This window comes from Pundamilia nyererei, unplaced genomic scaffold (assembly GCF_000239375.1).
Source record: "Pundamilia nyererei isolate P.nyererei 1_Seehausen unplaced genomic scaffold, PunNye1.0 scaffold00104, whole genome shotgun sequence".
Lineage (NCBI taxonomy): Eukaryota > Metazoa > Chordata > Actinopteri > Cichliformes > Cichlidae > Pundamilia > Pundamilia nyererei.
The window spans coordinates 912,680-930,322 of record NW_005187505.1 but is presented as its reverse complement, the minus strand read 5'-3'; the positions used below and the strand labels follow the sequence as shown (position 1 = coordinate 930,322).

At 40.3% G+C, this 17,643-nt stretch overlaps 1 protein-coding gene across 4 annotated transcripts in view; it reads left to right on the top strand.

Moving 5' to 3' along the window:
- sema3c (sema domain, immunoglobulin domain (Ig), short basic domain, secreted, (semaphorin) 3C) overlaps positions 1-17,643 on the top strand; it is a 50,383-nt gene that overhangs the window by 31,113 nt on the left and 1,627 nt on the right. For all 4 annotated transcript variants that reach the window (XM_005740825.1, XM_005740824.1, XM_005740827.1 and 1 more), the window contains exons 5-17: positions 792-911; positions 3,114-3,204; positions 5,398-5,517; positions 5,607-5,749; positions 5,834-5,948; positions 6,497-6,566; positions 8,331-8,475; positions 8,773-8,995; positions 11,873-11,961; positions 13,467-13,508; positions 13,759-13,916; positions 14,809-14,876; positions 15,596-15,726. In XM_005740825.1, coding sequence (XP_005740882.1) covers positions 792-911; positions 3,114-3,204; positions 5,398-5,517; positions 5,607-5,749; positions 5,834-5,948; positions 6,497-6,566; positions 8,331-8,475; positions 8,773-8,995; positions 11,873-11,961; positions 13,467-13,508; positions 13,759-13,916; positions 14,809-14,876; positions 15,596-15,726 — 1,515 coding nt within the window. The remainder of the gene's footprint in view (positions 1-791; positions 912-3,113; positions 3,205-5,397; positions 5,518-5,606; positions 5,750-5,833; positions 5,949-6,496; positions 6,567-8,330; positions 8,476-8,772; positions 8,996-11,872; positions 11,962-13,466; positions 13,509-13,758; positions 13,917-14,808; positions 14,877-15,595; positions 15,727-17,643) is intronic.

Sequence of the window (17,643 nt, the reverse complement as noted above, 5' to 3'; positions counted from 1 at the left end):
TTGGTGAAATATAGTACCGTGTTAAAATCTCTTTAGTCTACATACCTTTCCTCTGTTTATCGATATAATTAATATTAAAATTAAGTAAAGAAGTAAAGAACAGTCTAAAGCATGAATGTCAAACTTATTTTACATCAGGGACCACATACAGCACACTTTGATCTCAAGTTTATCTCCACATTAAAATCACTGTGATTTCTTAATATAAGGAAAAGTGTGATTTCAACAGCACATCTCAGTTTTTGTACATGATAAAGAAATAATGCTCTGTTTAATGAAATAAATTAGTCAGCATGGCTCTTTGGGCTTAAATTGGAAGAAAAATGTTTTGAAGTTACAGAAAAAGTTTTGATAGCTCATTTCCCAGACTGCCCTGTAATTATAAAACAACGTTTTTGTTAAATATTTTTCTGTTTGTTCTTTATTTCACTGTGGACACATTGTAAAGGCAGTAGGCAGAATTAAAGTCTTTGCCAGGCTAATTTTGGCCCTCAGGCCACATGTTTGACACCACTGGTCAGTTCAGTTGTTTCATTTAGTTTAGTTTATTTGAGGTCTCTCTAAGTAGAGTCATAAAGTCAGTTAGTTCACATTAGCTTACATTTAATACCAGAAAGCCCCTTCTTACTGGATCAGCAAAGGATACAGATGCTAAATCCCTGATTTCATTAAATTAAGCAAGAGCTTATGAATTCAAAATTGAATTTTTTAGAGAAAAAGTGTCTCGTTTGTTCTCTTACTACATCACTTACATTAGCATGTGCCTCTCATTGTTTATCCTTATTTTCTAGCACGGCTGTGGGAACTTCATCCGGGTGGTGCAGCCTTATAACAGGACTCATCTGTTCATGTGTGGCAGTGGAGCGTATAGTCCCGTCTGTGTGTACGTCAACAGGGGCCGCAGACCAGAGGTGGGTATAAATGAAGGAAGCACTTCATTAGAAAAGCAAACTCATGAAGGAATAAATGTTTTGGGGGAGCACGGAGTAGGTGATCATTGCAACTGGCACTGTAACAGCTGTTACAGATTAAAATTCTCATTGTGGAGAGTGATTATACACAGACATGATCTCAAGAGTGGAAAAATAAAATAAAGTCTAGCACTCTCGTACATCTGTAAATATATTGTAAATGACTGGGTTGTAATGGTGCACAAGTGAGGCTAAGGACACTTTGTAAAGTTTATGGAAGTTTTGGTTTCTCTGTTATTTCCAAAACAAGCTTGTGTTAACTATGTTGAGCAAATATAATTAAAATGATGTAATTTATTTAGCTCCTGAAAACTTTAGTCGACTGTTAATACAATGCGTGATGAGTGAAATTAGTGTGAGTACTAGCACACAGAGAAAATAAGCGAATCTTATTCACTGTGTGACAGTAATCATAAAAAATGCCTCAAGAGGTCTGTTTACCCCTTTTTTGCAATAAATCAAATTATGTACAATTATTTAGAGGTTTGTACCCAACATGACATGTTTTTGACTGATTGCTATAATAACATGAAAATTGAATTTTCCTTGTATTACTGACTGTTGGAATGAGAACAGCAAAATTCAGAATCGCTAAGTGCGGAAAATACATTAAGCTGATGTCAATTGGTGCATGAGAAAAATGGCTATAATCATACCACAACATTGTTTTCGCAGATCTCCTAGGAGTTGGAAGTGTCAACATATGGTTAAAAAAAACTTACATCTCATAACATTTTTGAGCACAGTTTTCATGTAGTCAATTTGATGCCACATGAGAGCAGAGATGCTAAGGCTGAGAGAGAGAAAATTGAGGTCTAGTGTCAAGGATGGATGGCTGTATTCTGAGCTCTAATCTCCAGCCACACAGCCCTGAAAGTAAGAGCGGGGAAGCCCTCCAGGAGAAAAGTGCTCACCGAGCGAGCAGCGTTCAGCCACAGACCGTCAGCCGCTGCCAAACACTAATAAGCAGAGCGAGAGAGCTGCAAACCAGGCTCCTTCCTCACCGCGGGGCCTTTTGTCATTTGGGGTTTTTGTTTGACAGGCAGACTGCTATGTTTGCAACTTCTGAACTCAAACATGTCAGTGTCTCAAAGAAAGTGATCTGTTAAGTGTAACAAGCTGTTGTGGTGGGAAGCTGACAGTGAGCTCTCATCATGGACCTTTGCTCTAGGTTGTGAACGTGCTGCAGCCTGTTGAATGGATCTAACGAGATTTTTTTGCACGTGTTAGTGTTTTTCGGCCTTAGTTTTCAAGTTTTTCAAGTACTCCTAAAACACATAGTGAATTACATACTGCGATAAATGTCAGTCTTAGTCGGGGAAATAATCTTTTATTTAGTCTTTAAATCTTTATATGGTGTCGTAAGTCTGCTTTTTCACGAGTGCACATAGCATATTTATTTGTTGAAAAAAAAATTACTTTATAGATCTGAACTTAATATCAAATAATCTGTAAATGATGAACTGCACGTTTATCCCTTCATCTTTGTGCAAATTTTTGGAACAACGCTGCTTAACAAAGGTCAATGAGCCAAATGAATTACAAATAAATAAGACATTTTTTCAGATGAGAGGGGCTTTAAAATTAATAAGATGGCTATTTTTTGCAGTGTAGAGGTTAATGACAGGACCTGCCAGATGGAGTCTATCCACTTCCAGAACCTCTTGGCGAACAGGCATATTTTCCTGGAATAACAGTGCTTAGCTGACGTCATCCCCATTCAAGGAAGCTGCACCATCGCCATGGGCAAGATCTAAATAAGATGGGACAGGAAGTGCTATAATTTACCTAGGTTGCTGCGGTGCTTGGACTGTCCAGTCTGCCGCAAGGAGGCTGTTGAAACTTGGCAGCATTTCCGCCTGAGAAGAGGAGTTGGCTGTCCAACAAATAAGCAGGGAAATTCCTCCTCTTCTCCTCCCAATGTTCTTTTACTATCCCACATGGAGCAGTTAAGGTAGACCAGGGCAGGACAGCCTCTGTGTCTCCTTAAAGGAGGCTCTGAGCAGGGCTACTCTGTGGGACGCAAAATACACTGTTGCACTCAAATATTCAGTTTTATAGCGGTAGAGAGCACAAGACAGAAGAACGTATCATATAAAACTGTCTCCAAAATGTCTGACTTCCTCTTTTTCTCTGTGGCAGGAACAAGTATTTCACATTGACTCCAGGACAGAGTCAGGAAAAGGGAGGTGCTCCTTCAATCCACAAGTGAATACAGTCTCTGTCATGCTCAGTAGGTGCCTCAATCGCTATCTACTATTTTCTTGTTTTTTTATAAAACCCCTGAAAACAACATTATTTTTCACCGCAAAATTAAATTTCTTTTGTTTTGGAGTGAACTTTTTGAAGCAAAAACAAGAGTATGCATAAGCCACTAGATTTAAAAGATGGCCACTCTGACCTTTTGCCTGGGAAATCTTTTTCTATACCTTTGTTGTGACGTGACGACCAAAGACAGGCTCATTTCGTATGCAGCCGTATGACTATGGTTTACACCCTAAGTTATAATCTGCATTGTTATTTATTTGGCTGTAAATGAAGTTCAAGAGTCCTTGATAAACATTTTACTTAGGCAATAAATCAAATGAGCCTTGAACAAATGAACAAATAAAAGTTATACGATGGAAGGTACTTTGAAACTGGCGTCACTTTTTCAAACTGGAGGCTAGCTCATAGAGGCTAGCAAGTATTGAACAAATAATATCAACAATAGATAATTAGTCTCCAAAAGCTAATCAAGATTAGCTAATTTGTCTCCAAAGGTTGATTCTGTTCATCTGGACGTAGCGTTTTAAGTGGGGGAAATATTTTGATCAGTAGTTGTTGATCAATGGTCATGAGAATTTGCATAATTATGATGAAGAAACTGACCTCCCAGCCCATTGTTCCTTCAGTGGTGCTAGTTTCAGTCATTATCCAAATGTACTGTTTATAAGGTTGGTGTGCATACCCAACCTTTCTTTAAAGTTTGTATATACATGGCTATGTGCCATGTCACTTGCACACTGCTAAAGTTAGCAGCGTGTCTTCTGACCTCAAACGTCAGTTTGCCATGGGCAGTGTTGGGGACGTTACTCAAATAAAGTAATGTATTTCACATTACTCATCATTTTACTTTCAAAGTAATTCGGCTGGAGGAATTAATTGTTACACTACTTGTTACATTACTTTTTTGTTATTTCATAAAATGACCCAAAATGCATTATACATAATTACCAGTTAACCAATTGGGCTACACTCAAACACACCAAAACAAATGACTGCCCTAAAGAAGACACGCAGTTTCTTTAGTTTTTTCCTATAAAACAAAGCGGCCATCAAAAGCAAGATGAAAACCAGCCCAAAGAGACTTTAAAATGAACACCACAGTGATTCTACTTTAGAAACATGAACAGGCAAAAACAGATTGTTACCTGTTAAAGACGTGATGTGCCTGTATGAGGATGCTCTCTGTGCAGGTGCTTGCAAAGAGCTGATATAATGTGGTTGTTTATATCCAGAATGCAGTTTGCACAATATGAAATGCAATAAAAATAAAATAACATTTTCCTTTTATGAAAAATGGGTCTACGAATTCAAACAAACATTGTAGCCTACACCTTCTCACTAGAAAAGTGAAGTGAATTAAAATTGTAGTTTAATTTTAATACACAAGAAATCCCCAGGTTAATACTTCAGTCAAGTCAGGCTAAACCCATCCCTTTCTCCACTTCTCCTTCCTTTGATCTCTGATTGGCCAAGGGGTGTTTGGTTGCTGTTGACATGTCTAAAGGCGAAACACTCCACCCTCAGCTCTGCTTTCTGACACCTGAGTATTGCCATGTCAGCAGCAGCTTTGCCAGCCAGTGAGCGATGTCAGAGATCACCAGGAGGGAGCCAGAGGGAAGGGTGCAGAATAATCCAAAGCCAGGGTCAAAGGCAGTGCTGTGAAAGCAGTGATGCAGCACGCGGAGCCCCTAAAGATCTGAGGCAGTGTCTGGGCTCAATAAAAAGCTGTGTTTCATTTCCAAATCCTCATGTTTTGGACCCTGTGTCGCTGTCTGAGTACTGTCAACACTCACCCCTTAGCTAGCTGGCTTGGATACGGGCCACATACCCTTAATCCTCCCCTAACTTGCCCCACATCCTCCAAAACATATGGTCCGAAACTGATAGACGATTAAGTGAGAGAAAAGGAATGCTAAAAAGCATGAAGCAGCTGTGAGGAACATGCTTATTAACAGCAGGACACACGCAGAGTGTAAGTGCCGTTAGTGCTATAGGCGTTTGGGTTTGAGTTCATTCTCAAAAAATAATAATGGTATAAATATATTACTAAAGCATCTGAATGTACCAAAGTCATGCAAGGCTCTATGTGTATTGTGGTAATGTTTTCAGGATTGTTGTGTGGGAATGTTGTTGATTGGGCTTGTGTGCATTCTTCTAGATCAGGAGCTGTTCTCAGGCATGTACATTGACTTCATGGGGACAGATGCTGCCATCTTCAGGAGCCTAACCAAGAGAAATGCAGTGCGGACAGATCAGCACAACTCTAAGTGGCTTAGTGGTGAGCACATGTCAGAGCTTCTATGTAAAGTATGAATTCACACAAATAAGATCTAGAAGGCCTCTTACCTTTTTTACTGTTTCACTCAGAGCCCATTTTCATCGACGCCCACCTCATACCAGATGGAACAGACCCCAATGACTCCAAATTGTATTTTTTCTTCCGCGAGAGGCTAACAGATAACAGTGGAAATACTAAGAATATCCACACCATGGTGGCCAGAGTGTGTCCGGTAAGTCCCTTTTGCTTTCGCCAAAATAAACCAGCACAGTTTCTTTTGTGTTTTTGCGTTGCTATGTGCGGCTTTTGTCGGCAGAATGATATTGGCGGACAGCGCAGCCTGGTCAATAAATGGACCACCTTTCTTAAAGCCAGGATGGTTTGTTCAGTTGTGGAGGAGGATGGCACGGAAACCCATTTTGATGAACTTGGTGAGTTAAACAGAAGAACATACTTGCAGCAATGCACCCTGTTATTATCAATGTATTACTTTTGACACATCATTTCCATGCTCGGGGTCTTCATGGTCTGCGGACCAAGTTTAAACAAATTTTACTGTTTGAAAAATATAATGCCGAGAACCAAAGAGATTGCTAATTTCCAAAAGCTTGCTATTTATGTTCCAAGGTTTCAAACAGATTGCTTTCTCCATAAACAATCCCGGGAACGTCCCATGTTTGGTCTGGATAAGAATTTCAGCCGTTTGTCCAGTTTCAAAACAATTGTTCTGTTGCTTTTGGTTACCTGGTATTCAACTATAAGCACATCCAGGACTTTCTTCGCCTTAGCCTCAAATTTCAAACATCAGCACGTAGCATTTGAGACCCAGACTCCATCTGTCAACATGTACATTTATCAGGCATTCATCTCTCTTTGGCCTTTTTATCTGTAGGATGATGTGAAATGAGATTTGGGGAATTTGCTGAAGGTATTAAACTGGAAGGTGTGTGCTTTTCTCTTTGTGTGTTTTCCCTTATAGAAAGTGTGTTTTTGCTGGAAACGGATCTGCCCAAGGGCCTGTTGGTGTTTGGCGTGTTCACTTCCACAAGGTAAGGCCGATGAAGCCAACTGTAACATTCCTGTAGGCCTCAGAGGTATGGTAATCATTCAGGGGATATCAGCAGATGGGGATGTGCTTGTCAAAGGGCCACTTACATATAAATATCATGTGTCATGTGGTAGAACAGCTTATTCAGATGATGAACTATCAATTACAGTGTCCTGGTGGTTTGGCCATATGGTATTCCTTGATTTTCTTTCCTCAAGATCCTCTGCAGCATTGTGCCATGTTGCAGACCAAGTGCGAGGGATACATTTATTGCACATGTGAATGTTAGAATTTATATGACATGATGTTGTTGGATGTCTTCCATAAGCATACTCTGTAGGATTGTTGAGTGCACAAAGAATTTAGTTACTGCATTTTTTAAATAGCTGAAACCCAGCCATGTTTTTTAGCAACTAGATAAACACACATTATTAAAAAAAATCTGAGAAAAATATTGGAAGACAATAGCCTGATATCACAGAGTATTTTTATAATATCAGAAATTTAAGAAATAACATAAAACAACATAAAAATCTTTAGATATTTATGTAATTTTTGAAATCCTGGTAATTATTTTTTTCATTTCATTTCATAGCCACAGTATGGTATATATGTCTAACATTTCAGCATTCAGGGTAGCACAGTGGTGCACTAAGCACTATTGCCTCACAGCAAGAAGATCTTGAGTTCATTTGTCCAATGTGGAGGTTATATGTATGTTTTACACTGTCAGCACCTCTGTGACCTTAAAATAGATGAGCAGAAGAGGATGGATGGACGGACGGACGGATGGATGGATTAAAATTCATTTAAAGCTGCAATGCAATTTTTAATGTAATACAAAGTTAAAGACAGTTTCAGATATGTACAAGGAGTTCAGGAGTGTAGGATCATTAGGTTTGTGTTTAAGTTGTTAAAATGGGCCCAAAAAGAACTAAAAAAACCAAAAAGAAATAAAATACACTGCAGGAAGGAAGAAAGTTGACCAACAAAAGTCAACGAAGGCAAAAACTGTGAAAATGAATTATAGAAACCAAAACAATGAACACATACATGGCCCAGGGGACCTCAGTAAGTGAAAGAGAGGAAAAGACATGGATGACATAATAGGAAAGAAAATACTAAAAAACACAAAGAAAGAGGATTAAGAAAAAAATCCATGAGCTTCTGTGGTAACTGAAAAAAATGTTCTCAACAAACTGATTACTGAAACTGCTCTCCTCCAGCAGAAAGCACAGCCAGCAGGGCAACAAGGCAAATTTGGAAGTTTGAAAAAGTGATCACTCGATACTTCTGGTCAGATCTTTAATTGGGTCTGTTTGTTTAACCAAGTGTGACACTCCCACAACCCTCGATCCACTTGTTACCTCAGGATTGTAGAGCCTGCAGTAGTGTCTCCTGGCTCAAAAAAAAAACAGCCAAACTAAACACTGAGGTCGTCGAGGTCTCTGAGCTCTGTGTTATTCCTGCTTTCTTCCTCCCTCTCTCCACTTTGCACAATACGCTTCTGTTCGCCTTTTCAACAAAGTCTCTTTTATGTGTTAAGCAGTGTGGTTTTAAATGGCTGAGCCAAACCACATCAGACCATCGAGGAGGAAATAGGTGAGCTGTTGTCAGCGGAGCGTGACAGCAAGTTCACCCAGGCTCAACTCAGAAAAGGAGACCTTAATAAACAACCTCAGAATATTTCATCTGGGAGGGTCTTGAGATGGTGAATACTGGTTCCTGTTGCAGTGTCTCACTCAGGTTGTGCATGTCGTTTCAGCTCCGTGTTTAAAGGCTCGGCAGTGTGCGTGTACAACATGGCGGACATTCTCACAGTCTTCAACGGGCCCTTCGCTCATAGAGAAGGGCCCAACTTTCAGTGGATTGCATTCCAGGGGCGCATCCCCTACCCAAGGCCTGGAACTGTAAGTTACATTTAGGCCAGACAGTCATTTTTTATTGCTTTTTCATGATATGATAAGATAACCGATAATTACTAACATATGAGCGTATGATCATATTGTTTTATATTCTAAATAACATTTCCAAACAATTTAAAGCTATTAAACAATAAGTAAGGTATTTTCTCTGCAGCAGGACTTGCAATACTATTTTCTGTTTATTTAAATTTTCATTAATTGATAAAAAGAAAAAGAACTTGTGGAAATGAATGAATGAGATTTTGTTTTTGCACTGTTCAAACCCGCCTTATGTTTCTGCAGTGTCCTGGTGGAGCCTTCACACCTGACATTCAGACAACAAAGGAGTTCCCAGATGATGTGGTGACCTTTGTCCGCAACCATCCTGTAATGTTTAACGCCATCTATCCGGTGGGGAGGAGACCCCTGGTGGTTCGTACGAATGCTGATTATAAATACACGGCAGTGGCTGTGGACCAGGTCATGGCCGCTGACGGCAACTACCAGGTGCTCTTCCTTGGCACAGGTACGCGTTCTGCAGTTCAGATGGTTTTTGTACACATGTGACAAAAACAATATGACTGCATTCTACAGGCCTCAGCTTTCTGGTATTAGTTCTGGTATTTAAAAAATACCTTAGGCAGGTGTCTCATGCAGAATATTTCCGATAGATGTAATTTTGTGTTGAAATACGATAGAATAGTCCTTTATTGTCATTGTTCGTGCAACAAAGAACAAATATTTCGTAGCTCTTCAGCTGTTTTGACAGCAAAAGACAAAAAGAGACTATACTATAAAGATAAAAGAGCTAAAGGTCAACAGAGCTTTAGGGAGCGAAGAGGGGCTTACTGGTTACTGCCAATGGGGAGAAACTGTTTTTTTTTTTATCTGTTAGTTTTGGACCTGATTGAGCTTAATCTTTTCCTCAGAGGCTGATGTCTGGGGTGGGCGTGGTCCATTATAATACAACTAGCTTTCTTTTACAGTCAGCTGTTGTAAACACAACCAAAGGAAGGTCTTATTTATATTAGACGATAATACACTCTGCTGCCCTCACCACTTGTTTCAGATCTTTCCTGTTTCCTGCTGTGCAACAGCAGGTCAGAAGGTTCTCTACTGCTGACCAGTAGAGGGTCAGCTCAGCAGGTGATGAGGGAGGTGAGTGTGCTTTAACTTCCTTAAGAAGTTAAGCCCCTCTCTGGCTTTTTCCACCTGATGAGAAGATGCACGAGGTCCAAGTGAGGTCAACAAAGCCCTGGTAGTAGAGGCATAATAGTCCAGGTATTACAGGATGGGTGTTTTGCCTCTTAAAGAGCAGTGGGATGCATTTTTCTTTGTTTCTTCACACAAAAAAAATATAAAAACGAACCAGCCAGACTACCAGCATCTCAATATTTTAATTTTACTAGCTCATTTAAATATATTTAATTGAAGTGAGATCAATGTTTGCGGTGCAAAGACGCTGTGTATAAAATAAATACAAACTGGATTCCATATAAGACCTACATCGTGGCATCAGCACATTCAAATATAGCCATCGTCTTTTCCGAAGACTGTGGCACCACCATATTCCTGTTCTAGGAAGGTGAGCTTTAAGTGCTACTATAAATTCATTTACAATGACATGCAGTACACAGAGGCTGATAGTGACATTTTCTTTCTGAACAGGTTATTGCTTGGAAACTCAACGACACAGCTGGTTATCAGATACACAGATAAGCTGGAGTACTTGTGTTGTTGCCACTCAGCTCAAACAGGTCAACATGGCGCTGCATGCAGTATAAATCAGTGCACAGAAAGATCAGAGCAAAAGATAAAGTCCATTAAAAGTAGATTTTTTTCCATTACATAAGGAAGGAGGATCTATAATGGATTGCCACTTTTTTAGAAAGTCGCTACCTCCTGAGTATAAGGTTAAATGAGGGACACCATTGTAAGACATCACTTAAATGTCAAGTCATTGAAAATGCTAGAATGGCTTGCACTTGCAGAAATAATTTTTATGAACAAATTATGCTATAAAAAAAGGCCTGACAGAAAAAAAATGTAATGCTAAAAGTTGCATGTGATCATTGAGATAAAGCAGAGTAACATGTGATTATTTTCTCATCAGCCTAAATGTATGATCAACACTTTTCTCATTTTCAACCCATTGACCCACGTGATAACAGTATTATCATGGTGGTGCTACCGTTTTATGGCGCTGCGTGAGTACAAAAGGCTGAGGAAGTGGTGGGCTGATATTTACAGACGACAACATGAATGCCATAAGCAGATATACCAAAATACTGGCTGACAAGATGACACCCAGTCTCCAGAAACCTGTCATGTATCACAAATATTCCAATGATCCAAACCTCACTGACAAAGTAAAAAAAGTGAAAAATGCCAGACCCATTAAATTGTTACATCTATGCTGTCGGTGCATCATAAGTGCAAAACCTTCTGAAACCCTACACTGCAGCCTATACCATAATCTAACACCATGACCTGATGTGCACATCCCTAGATATTACACAATATGTGAAACATAAAGTTTGGTAACAATATCAGTCACTTACATTAGCTGCATAGGCTCTACATAGTTTTGCTGCAGAAGTATAACTTAAGCATTCGAAGTGATGCAGTTCCAAAAAGGTTCTACAGTTCTGATTTAGTTGACATGCAATATTGTGCAACAGCTTGCTGTGTAGTGAATATTTGTCGAATATATGCCAGTGTGTTTCTGTGCTTAAAAACACCAGATTTAGATAATAGAAAAATGTGTATTTGTTAGCAGAAGTGTGTGTGCATTCATGCTTGTAATTGTCCACGTGTGAACATTGGCATTCAGCAAACTGCTCTGGGAGTCTCTCGCCCAGCTGCCGGTGTTTATCGAGCAGCCTCTCCTTTCTGTTCCTCCTGCCTTGATTTTTGAAGAGTAGCCAGTGCCCCGTACCCATATCTGCTCCTGAAATGGCGCTTTGTCTCAAGGATGGGGGAGACGGTCTTATCAGGCATTTCCAGGAGCTGTTACTGTACCCCCCTCCTCCTCCTCCTCCCTGCTCTGCTGCTCAAATTCCCAGGCCAAAAGAGCCATACTGATGAGGGTAGAGCTGCGTTTTGCCCTTTTTGTGGTCCTTGACCTGCCTTAAGAGCTTCCATTCCCACTCCTGTCACAGCTGATTTTGTTTTTGGAAACTGGTCATGGCTATCATGCCTAATTCAAAAGCAAACATGGGCAAAGAAAAACAGACTGCTGGTGGAGCTGGTGGGGTTTTTTCCACCAGCAGTCGTGTTCTGCTTTTACTGATGCCTCACAACTCTAGATGTTCATTGCTGCGTAGCCGTATCTGTTTCACACGGTAGTTAAATGCATGTGTGTGGTTGGAACTCATGAGACGTGTGCTTTTTTGCCCTTCAGACAAAGGTACAATACAGAAGGTGATTGTGCTACCCAGCAACCATTCCCTGCATGACGATCTGATCCTGGAGGAGCTGGAAGTGTTTAAGGTCTGCTCTGTATTTCTTCCTTCTCTCTTTTTTTTTCTCTTTCACTTTAATCCCCTTTCTCCCCTTAAATCAAAGGCAGGGACTGGGAGGAGGGTGTGTTTGGCCACTACACAAAGACCAAGGGCAGACAGACAAAAGGCAGGGTGGCATTTGTGAGATGGATGTTCTGTAGTGCAGAGCAGTGTAGAGTGATGAGAAACATGCTAGCATACTCCAAGTCTGGAAGTCGCCCTCAAGTGAACCTTTGCATATGTTGTTTTATCTTAGGTGATAGACCTGTGATCAGAAGAAAAAGTCTCCTTTGATCTTTCTACCAAATGGTGCCACACATAGACTTCAATCTAAAGAGATTTGTCTCTTTAGAAGACATAATTTATTTCTCAGGCTACTAAAGACATCTGTCCAGAGTTATTCTAGACCAGGGGTAGGCAACTCCGGGCCTCGAGTGCCAGTGTCCTGCAGGTTTTTAGATGTGTCCTTGATCCAACACAGCTGATTCAGATGGCTAAATTACCTCAACACCTCCTCAACATAACTTGAAATTCTCCAGAGGCCTGCTAATGAACTAATCATTTGATTCAGGTGTGTTGACCCAGGGTGATATCTAAAACCTGCAGGACCCCGGCACTCGAGGCCTGGAGTTGCCTACCCCTGTTCTAGACTGATTTGTGCTTTTTTGCACCAGCATTGCAGTCCTTGTGATTATGTTTGCTTTGCAAGCTCTTTTTCAAGATCAAGAGGTGTCTTGAAGTCTATAAAGTTAATATCATAAATATCAACATCTGTAAAGTAAATATCAGGTTATTAGGTCTTATGAAGGGATGAATCCCAATTTTCGTTTTTTTTGGTTCACCCCATCATAAATATGTAGGGAAGACGTCAGGCAAGAGGTACAACAGTTAGTCTACTGCCATTGGCAAATGAGGGTGGAGGCTCTTTCATGACTGATTGTTGGCTTCTTATCTTATCATAATTGATGGAAATATAAATGCAGAGAGTATGCATTAATAATACCATCTGGGAAGCAGATGGCAACAGCTTTATCTTCCAGCATGAACACAATCACAAACATACTGCCATTACAGCAAAAGGATACCTGGATAGAAAAACATACAATAGAAAACTATCAGTCATGGACTGGCCTCCCCAAAGCCCTGACTTCCTTCAGCATTATTGAAGCAGTGTGGGATCATCATAACACAGAATAGACACAAAAGCAGCCAACATCCAATGAAGAGCTTTGAGGTTCCTTCAAGACGCCTGGAGAACTATTCCTGTAGAACACTCTATAGGCAATAGCTTCATAGGGCCTGATTTATTTTGGACTGTATTTCATGAAACAAGAACTCTGAGAGCGCCCATTCTTTGCTATATAATTACCATAAAGTCTGGTATTTGTTTTCTCATCTAAGTGTTGTGAATTAAAATGTATATTTTCCAGAAAGTTCTACGTTTATTTCATCAACATAGCTCTGAACTTTGTTTTTGTCTTTGCTGTTTTTCAGACTAAGGCTCCTGTTACAAACTTAAGAATATCCTCTAAAAAAGTAAGCATTCTGAATATGTTATGTATGCATCTGCTTATCTTAAGTGCACTTATATTGTTTAAAAACATTCACTGTCCAAGGCCACTACGTAATGCATTCAACAGTAATCTCCTGTGCGTGATAAGCCTCCCAAAGGCACGGAAATAATAAGCCGTTTTTTTTTTTTCTTGCGCCCTGCCTCATTTTCCTGTCAGCCGGCCACTTATTAAGACAAACAGGGCTGCTGACATTTGAACTGTTTATTTTGCAGCAACAGCTGTACGCCAGCTCGGAGTTCGGGGTCTCGCAGGTCTCCCTGCACCGTTGTCAGGCTTACGGCTCAGCTTGCGCTGACTGCTGCCTCGCCAGAGACCCCTACTGTGCCTGGGATGGACTGAGCTGCTCCCGCTTCTACCCCACTGGCAAAAGGTAGACAAACGTTTCCAGTTTGAGGGTTTATAGCTACAGTTTCCTGCTAGTATTAAATTTAATTGTACCCAGTGAGGATTGCTTTCTTGTATTGCATGAAAAAACATTCTGCAAGCCCCCAAACAAATTATTCAGTGGTAATAAGCACTGATAGGTGTTGACAGGAAACCCATTCATGGAGGCAAAACTTTCACGAGTCTTAAATAAACATTAGCGACTTTTACATTTTTCAATATTAAACACTATTTTTGTTCACTTTGATTATACTTAACATTTTGCAATTTGCAGGATTATTACAGTGAGGTTTACAGTAGCCAGTGAAGTTACAGCAAATATCAAACCAATCGACTTTCCAAAGCATGGGAAGCAACTGATGTGCTATACGTTAAACTGGAATAGAACGTTTTGCTCAAAATTTGTGAAGGCCAAAAGATCACATGACTGCAATCCTTCAGTGCACACTTCTGTGTAAGCCAGATTCCACTTTTGTAGTTTCCCTTCCGGCGCCTAGACATAACACAGACGAGGAGGTATGAGCGACACCTCGCCTCTGCTCCGGTGTCTCTCTGGTTCCTTTAAGGACCAGCTGCCTGTCTCCTGACAGTTCAGTCAGACGCAGGCCAAATTTAGTTTGGTCGTAGAACAAAAGGCGCGTCTCTGTTTTTCTGCAGAGAATGTCTCTGAAATGTGTCAGCTGTTTACTTGCTTTTTTCCTCAAGCTGTTATATATGAGTGTTCTACACCGAGTGGAAGAACATGGTCAGATTTTCCTCATATTGTTTTGGCAGCGACTGCTTCTTCCACCATTTCAATATGACAGACGGACGGTTGTTATGATTGTGTATTTTATTTTGTAAGCCATCGACCAAGTTTTTTTCCCTCCTTCTTTCAGGAGAAGCAGAAGGCAGGATATTATGCATGGAAATCCACTCACTCAGTGTAGAGGATTCAATTTAAAAGGTAATTAAAGCTCCGGAAATATCCTTTTAAAGGTAACAATGGCTCAAGGCATCCTGATTAATGTGAAAGATTCAAAACAGAGCTAAAAGAGGTTTAGTTATTAGACTAATATTTGTATAGGTGGCCAGAAACATGACTCTTCATGAATGCTAATGCTGTTTTGATAAACTGGATTTGTAAGTTTTCTTCCCTAATGTAAGTTCATTTGAGGTTTACACACAGCCTGTGCCTGCACATATTTCTGTGTGTGTTCTGCTAGCATTTAGGCCTATTTTTGAGTTCGTACTCCAGACTTCATTCTTCATGAATATATATCCAGTCCACTAGCAGGTGCGGTTTAATGAGAGGAGAGAATCGGCTCCCCAGAGTGTTCAATTTCCATGAACAGTTTACTTTACTAAATTAACACGAGCGTGGGGAACCAGCCATATGGCCATTACCGCTAATTAGTCGCAACCCTGTCATACACCCGACTGAGTGATGAACCGTTTAGATAGTGTATATTGTTAGTGGAAAATGAAGTCTGGGGTGGGGTTCGGTTGTGCCGCAGGTGTCAGACTAAGCTTTGAGTCAACATCTCGCTCTCACTGTTGAGGCTTGAGACAGATTTGAGTCCATCTGTGCTCTTTGTGTCTGTCAGCAAATGACGTATGAATTGCCTTTCTTGACCCTGTGCATGTGTTTGCCTGTGTCTGCGTGTGTGTCTTTGTGTCTGTTAGCCTACAGGAACGCAGTGGAGATGACACAGTACGGCGTAAAAAACAACACCACTTTTCTGGAGTGTCTTCCCAAGTCTCCTCAGGCGTCTATTCGCTGGCTGATTCAGCGAGACAATGACAGAAGAAAAGAGGTCTGTTTGACATTTAAAGCACTTTAATGCATTCATAATTCCATTAACATTGACCTCCAAGAGGTCAATGTTACGGCCCACTTTAGCTGCAGAATTTAACAAGATAAACCCTTCACGATGCAAGCGATTTGATTAGATGTCCTGTTGTCAGCCCGTAGGGGGTTGCTCCAGTGTTTGGTTAAATATTACAGCAAAGATTAAACATGTCGTAACAATCCAGTGAGCTCATATGAGTTATCAGGATGTGCACTGCCTGAGGAATGACACTCTTAATGCTTATTGGCAGGGGAGCATCGTAATAAGTGTTGATACAGATCAAACATGATATGGGCCTTTACTAATGGCTCGACACACTCAATGCTCAGTGGGGAAACATTTTGCAAATGTTTGACGGCACTTAAATAGAGGGAGCATTTTAAAAGGCAGCGAAAGTTTAAACAAAGCTGGGCATGATGAAAACACATCTTTTATGCATTTAGCTCTCACCTCTGTCGAGCAGGGTTGCATGGTGGGGGGGGGGGGGGATCTTAAAATAAATCACTTCAGTTTTATGATGTGTAATCACTGGAGCCTTTTCCAAACTGAGGCCAGACTGATTTGGAAGTAGTATGCTGTATGCAGTGGTAAGCTGTAAGGACGAGTCTCCTGAAGCTTCAAGCGCTTCAAGCACATATATCTAAAATACCTGTCATTGCAGTGACTCCCTGGCAACCTCTAGTCCCTAGGGAAAAATGTGTGTTCCCTAATTGGTTGGCAAGTGGTTGGTGTAGGTTGCTGCCTGTCACTTGGTGAAATCGATTGCAAGGAGAGCACTGCCCCCAAAACTCCCTTATTAGTGCATTGATCGCACAGATTGCCACAGTGGCTTGTAGTTTGCATGGAAGGCCTTGTCTGCAAACACTTGCTAACTAACCTCTGAGTTATAGTTAAACTTCTAACAGTGCGAACCACATCTGAATCAGAGAATGTCCGCCTTCAAATTAAAGGTTGTTCCTTACTGCTGTAACAACACCTTTTTAAACGTAGCAGCTTTTGCTATGAAGACAAATAGTCTCTGTTTCCACTTTAAGTCACACTCTTCACAGTTTTGTTACTGCTTAGCAAGTAGTTGGCAGGGGTTTACAGACAAGTAAGAAGCATTCTATATAAAGTACAGGCAATGACATCAATATCCTGGTGACCAAAGCATTTGCAATGAAGTTTATGTCTTTAACTTTAACTTTCAGGTGGCCAAACCAACACTTAAACTTCCCACAGCTCTTAGGTTTAAATTAACATTTCAGGCGTACTTTTAGTCATTATTGACTATAATTTTGAGCAGTAAACACATATAAAATTTGGGGTACTTCAATTTTTTTTAGAAAAAAAATATACATTCACATTTTGCCGTCTTCCGATCTTCTAATCAGTAATCATGAATAACTGAGACTTGAATGTCCTAGTCAAGTCTCGCCACTCGCCATCCCTCTTGATAGCACCAAGATATTTATTACAGGCATTTATTTAGCCAGTGGATAAAAGCACATGCATAAATGAATAAACATGTTTCCTAATTTGACTTTTGAGGGTGTGACAAGTCATACAACGGTCATCCTTGCCATTGCACAATTTTCTGACAGGCTTCTTATCAGGATTTCTTAAGAGTCTCTCTCCTATAATGTCTCCAATCGTAGTGCCCTACGTTATTGAGTGACAAATTAAAGTAAAAAATAACCATACTAGAGGAATAAACAATGGTCTTACAAGCAATAGTCCCTTTATTAATGTTAAAATGTTAGTCTTCTCATAGGTGTTCATTAGCTGATTGCAATGAGTCCTTATCCTGGCGGTGCACCATAATTTTGCTGTACATTCTTGAATAACGACAATAAAGAATCTTATCTTATTAATCATTAAGTGATCCCTTAAATCTGCATT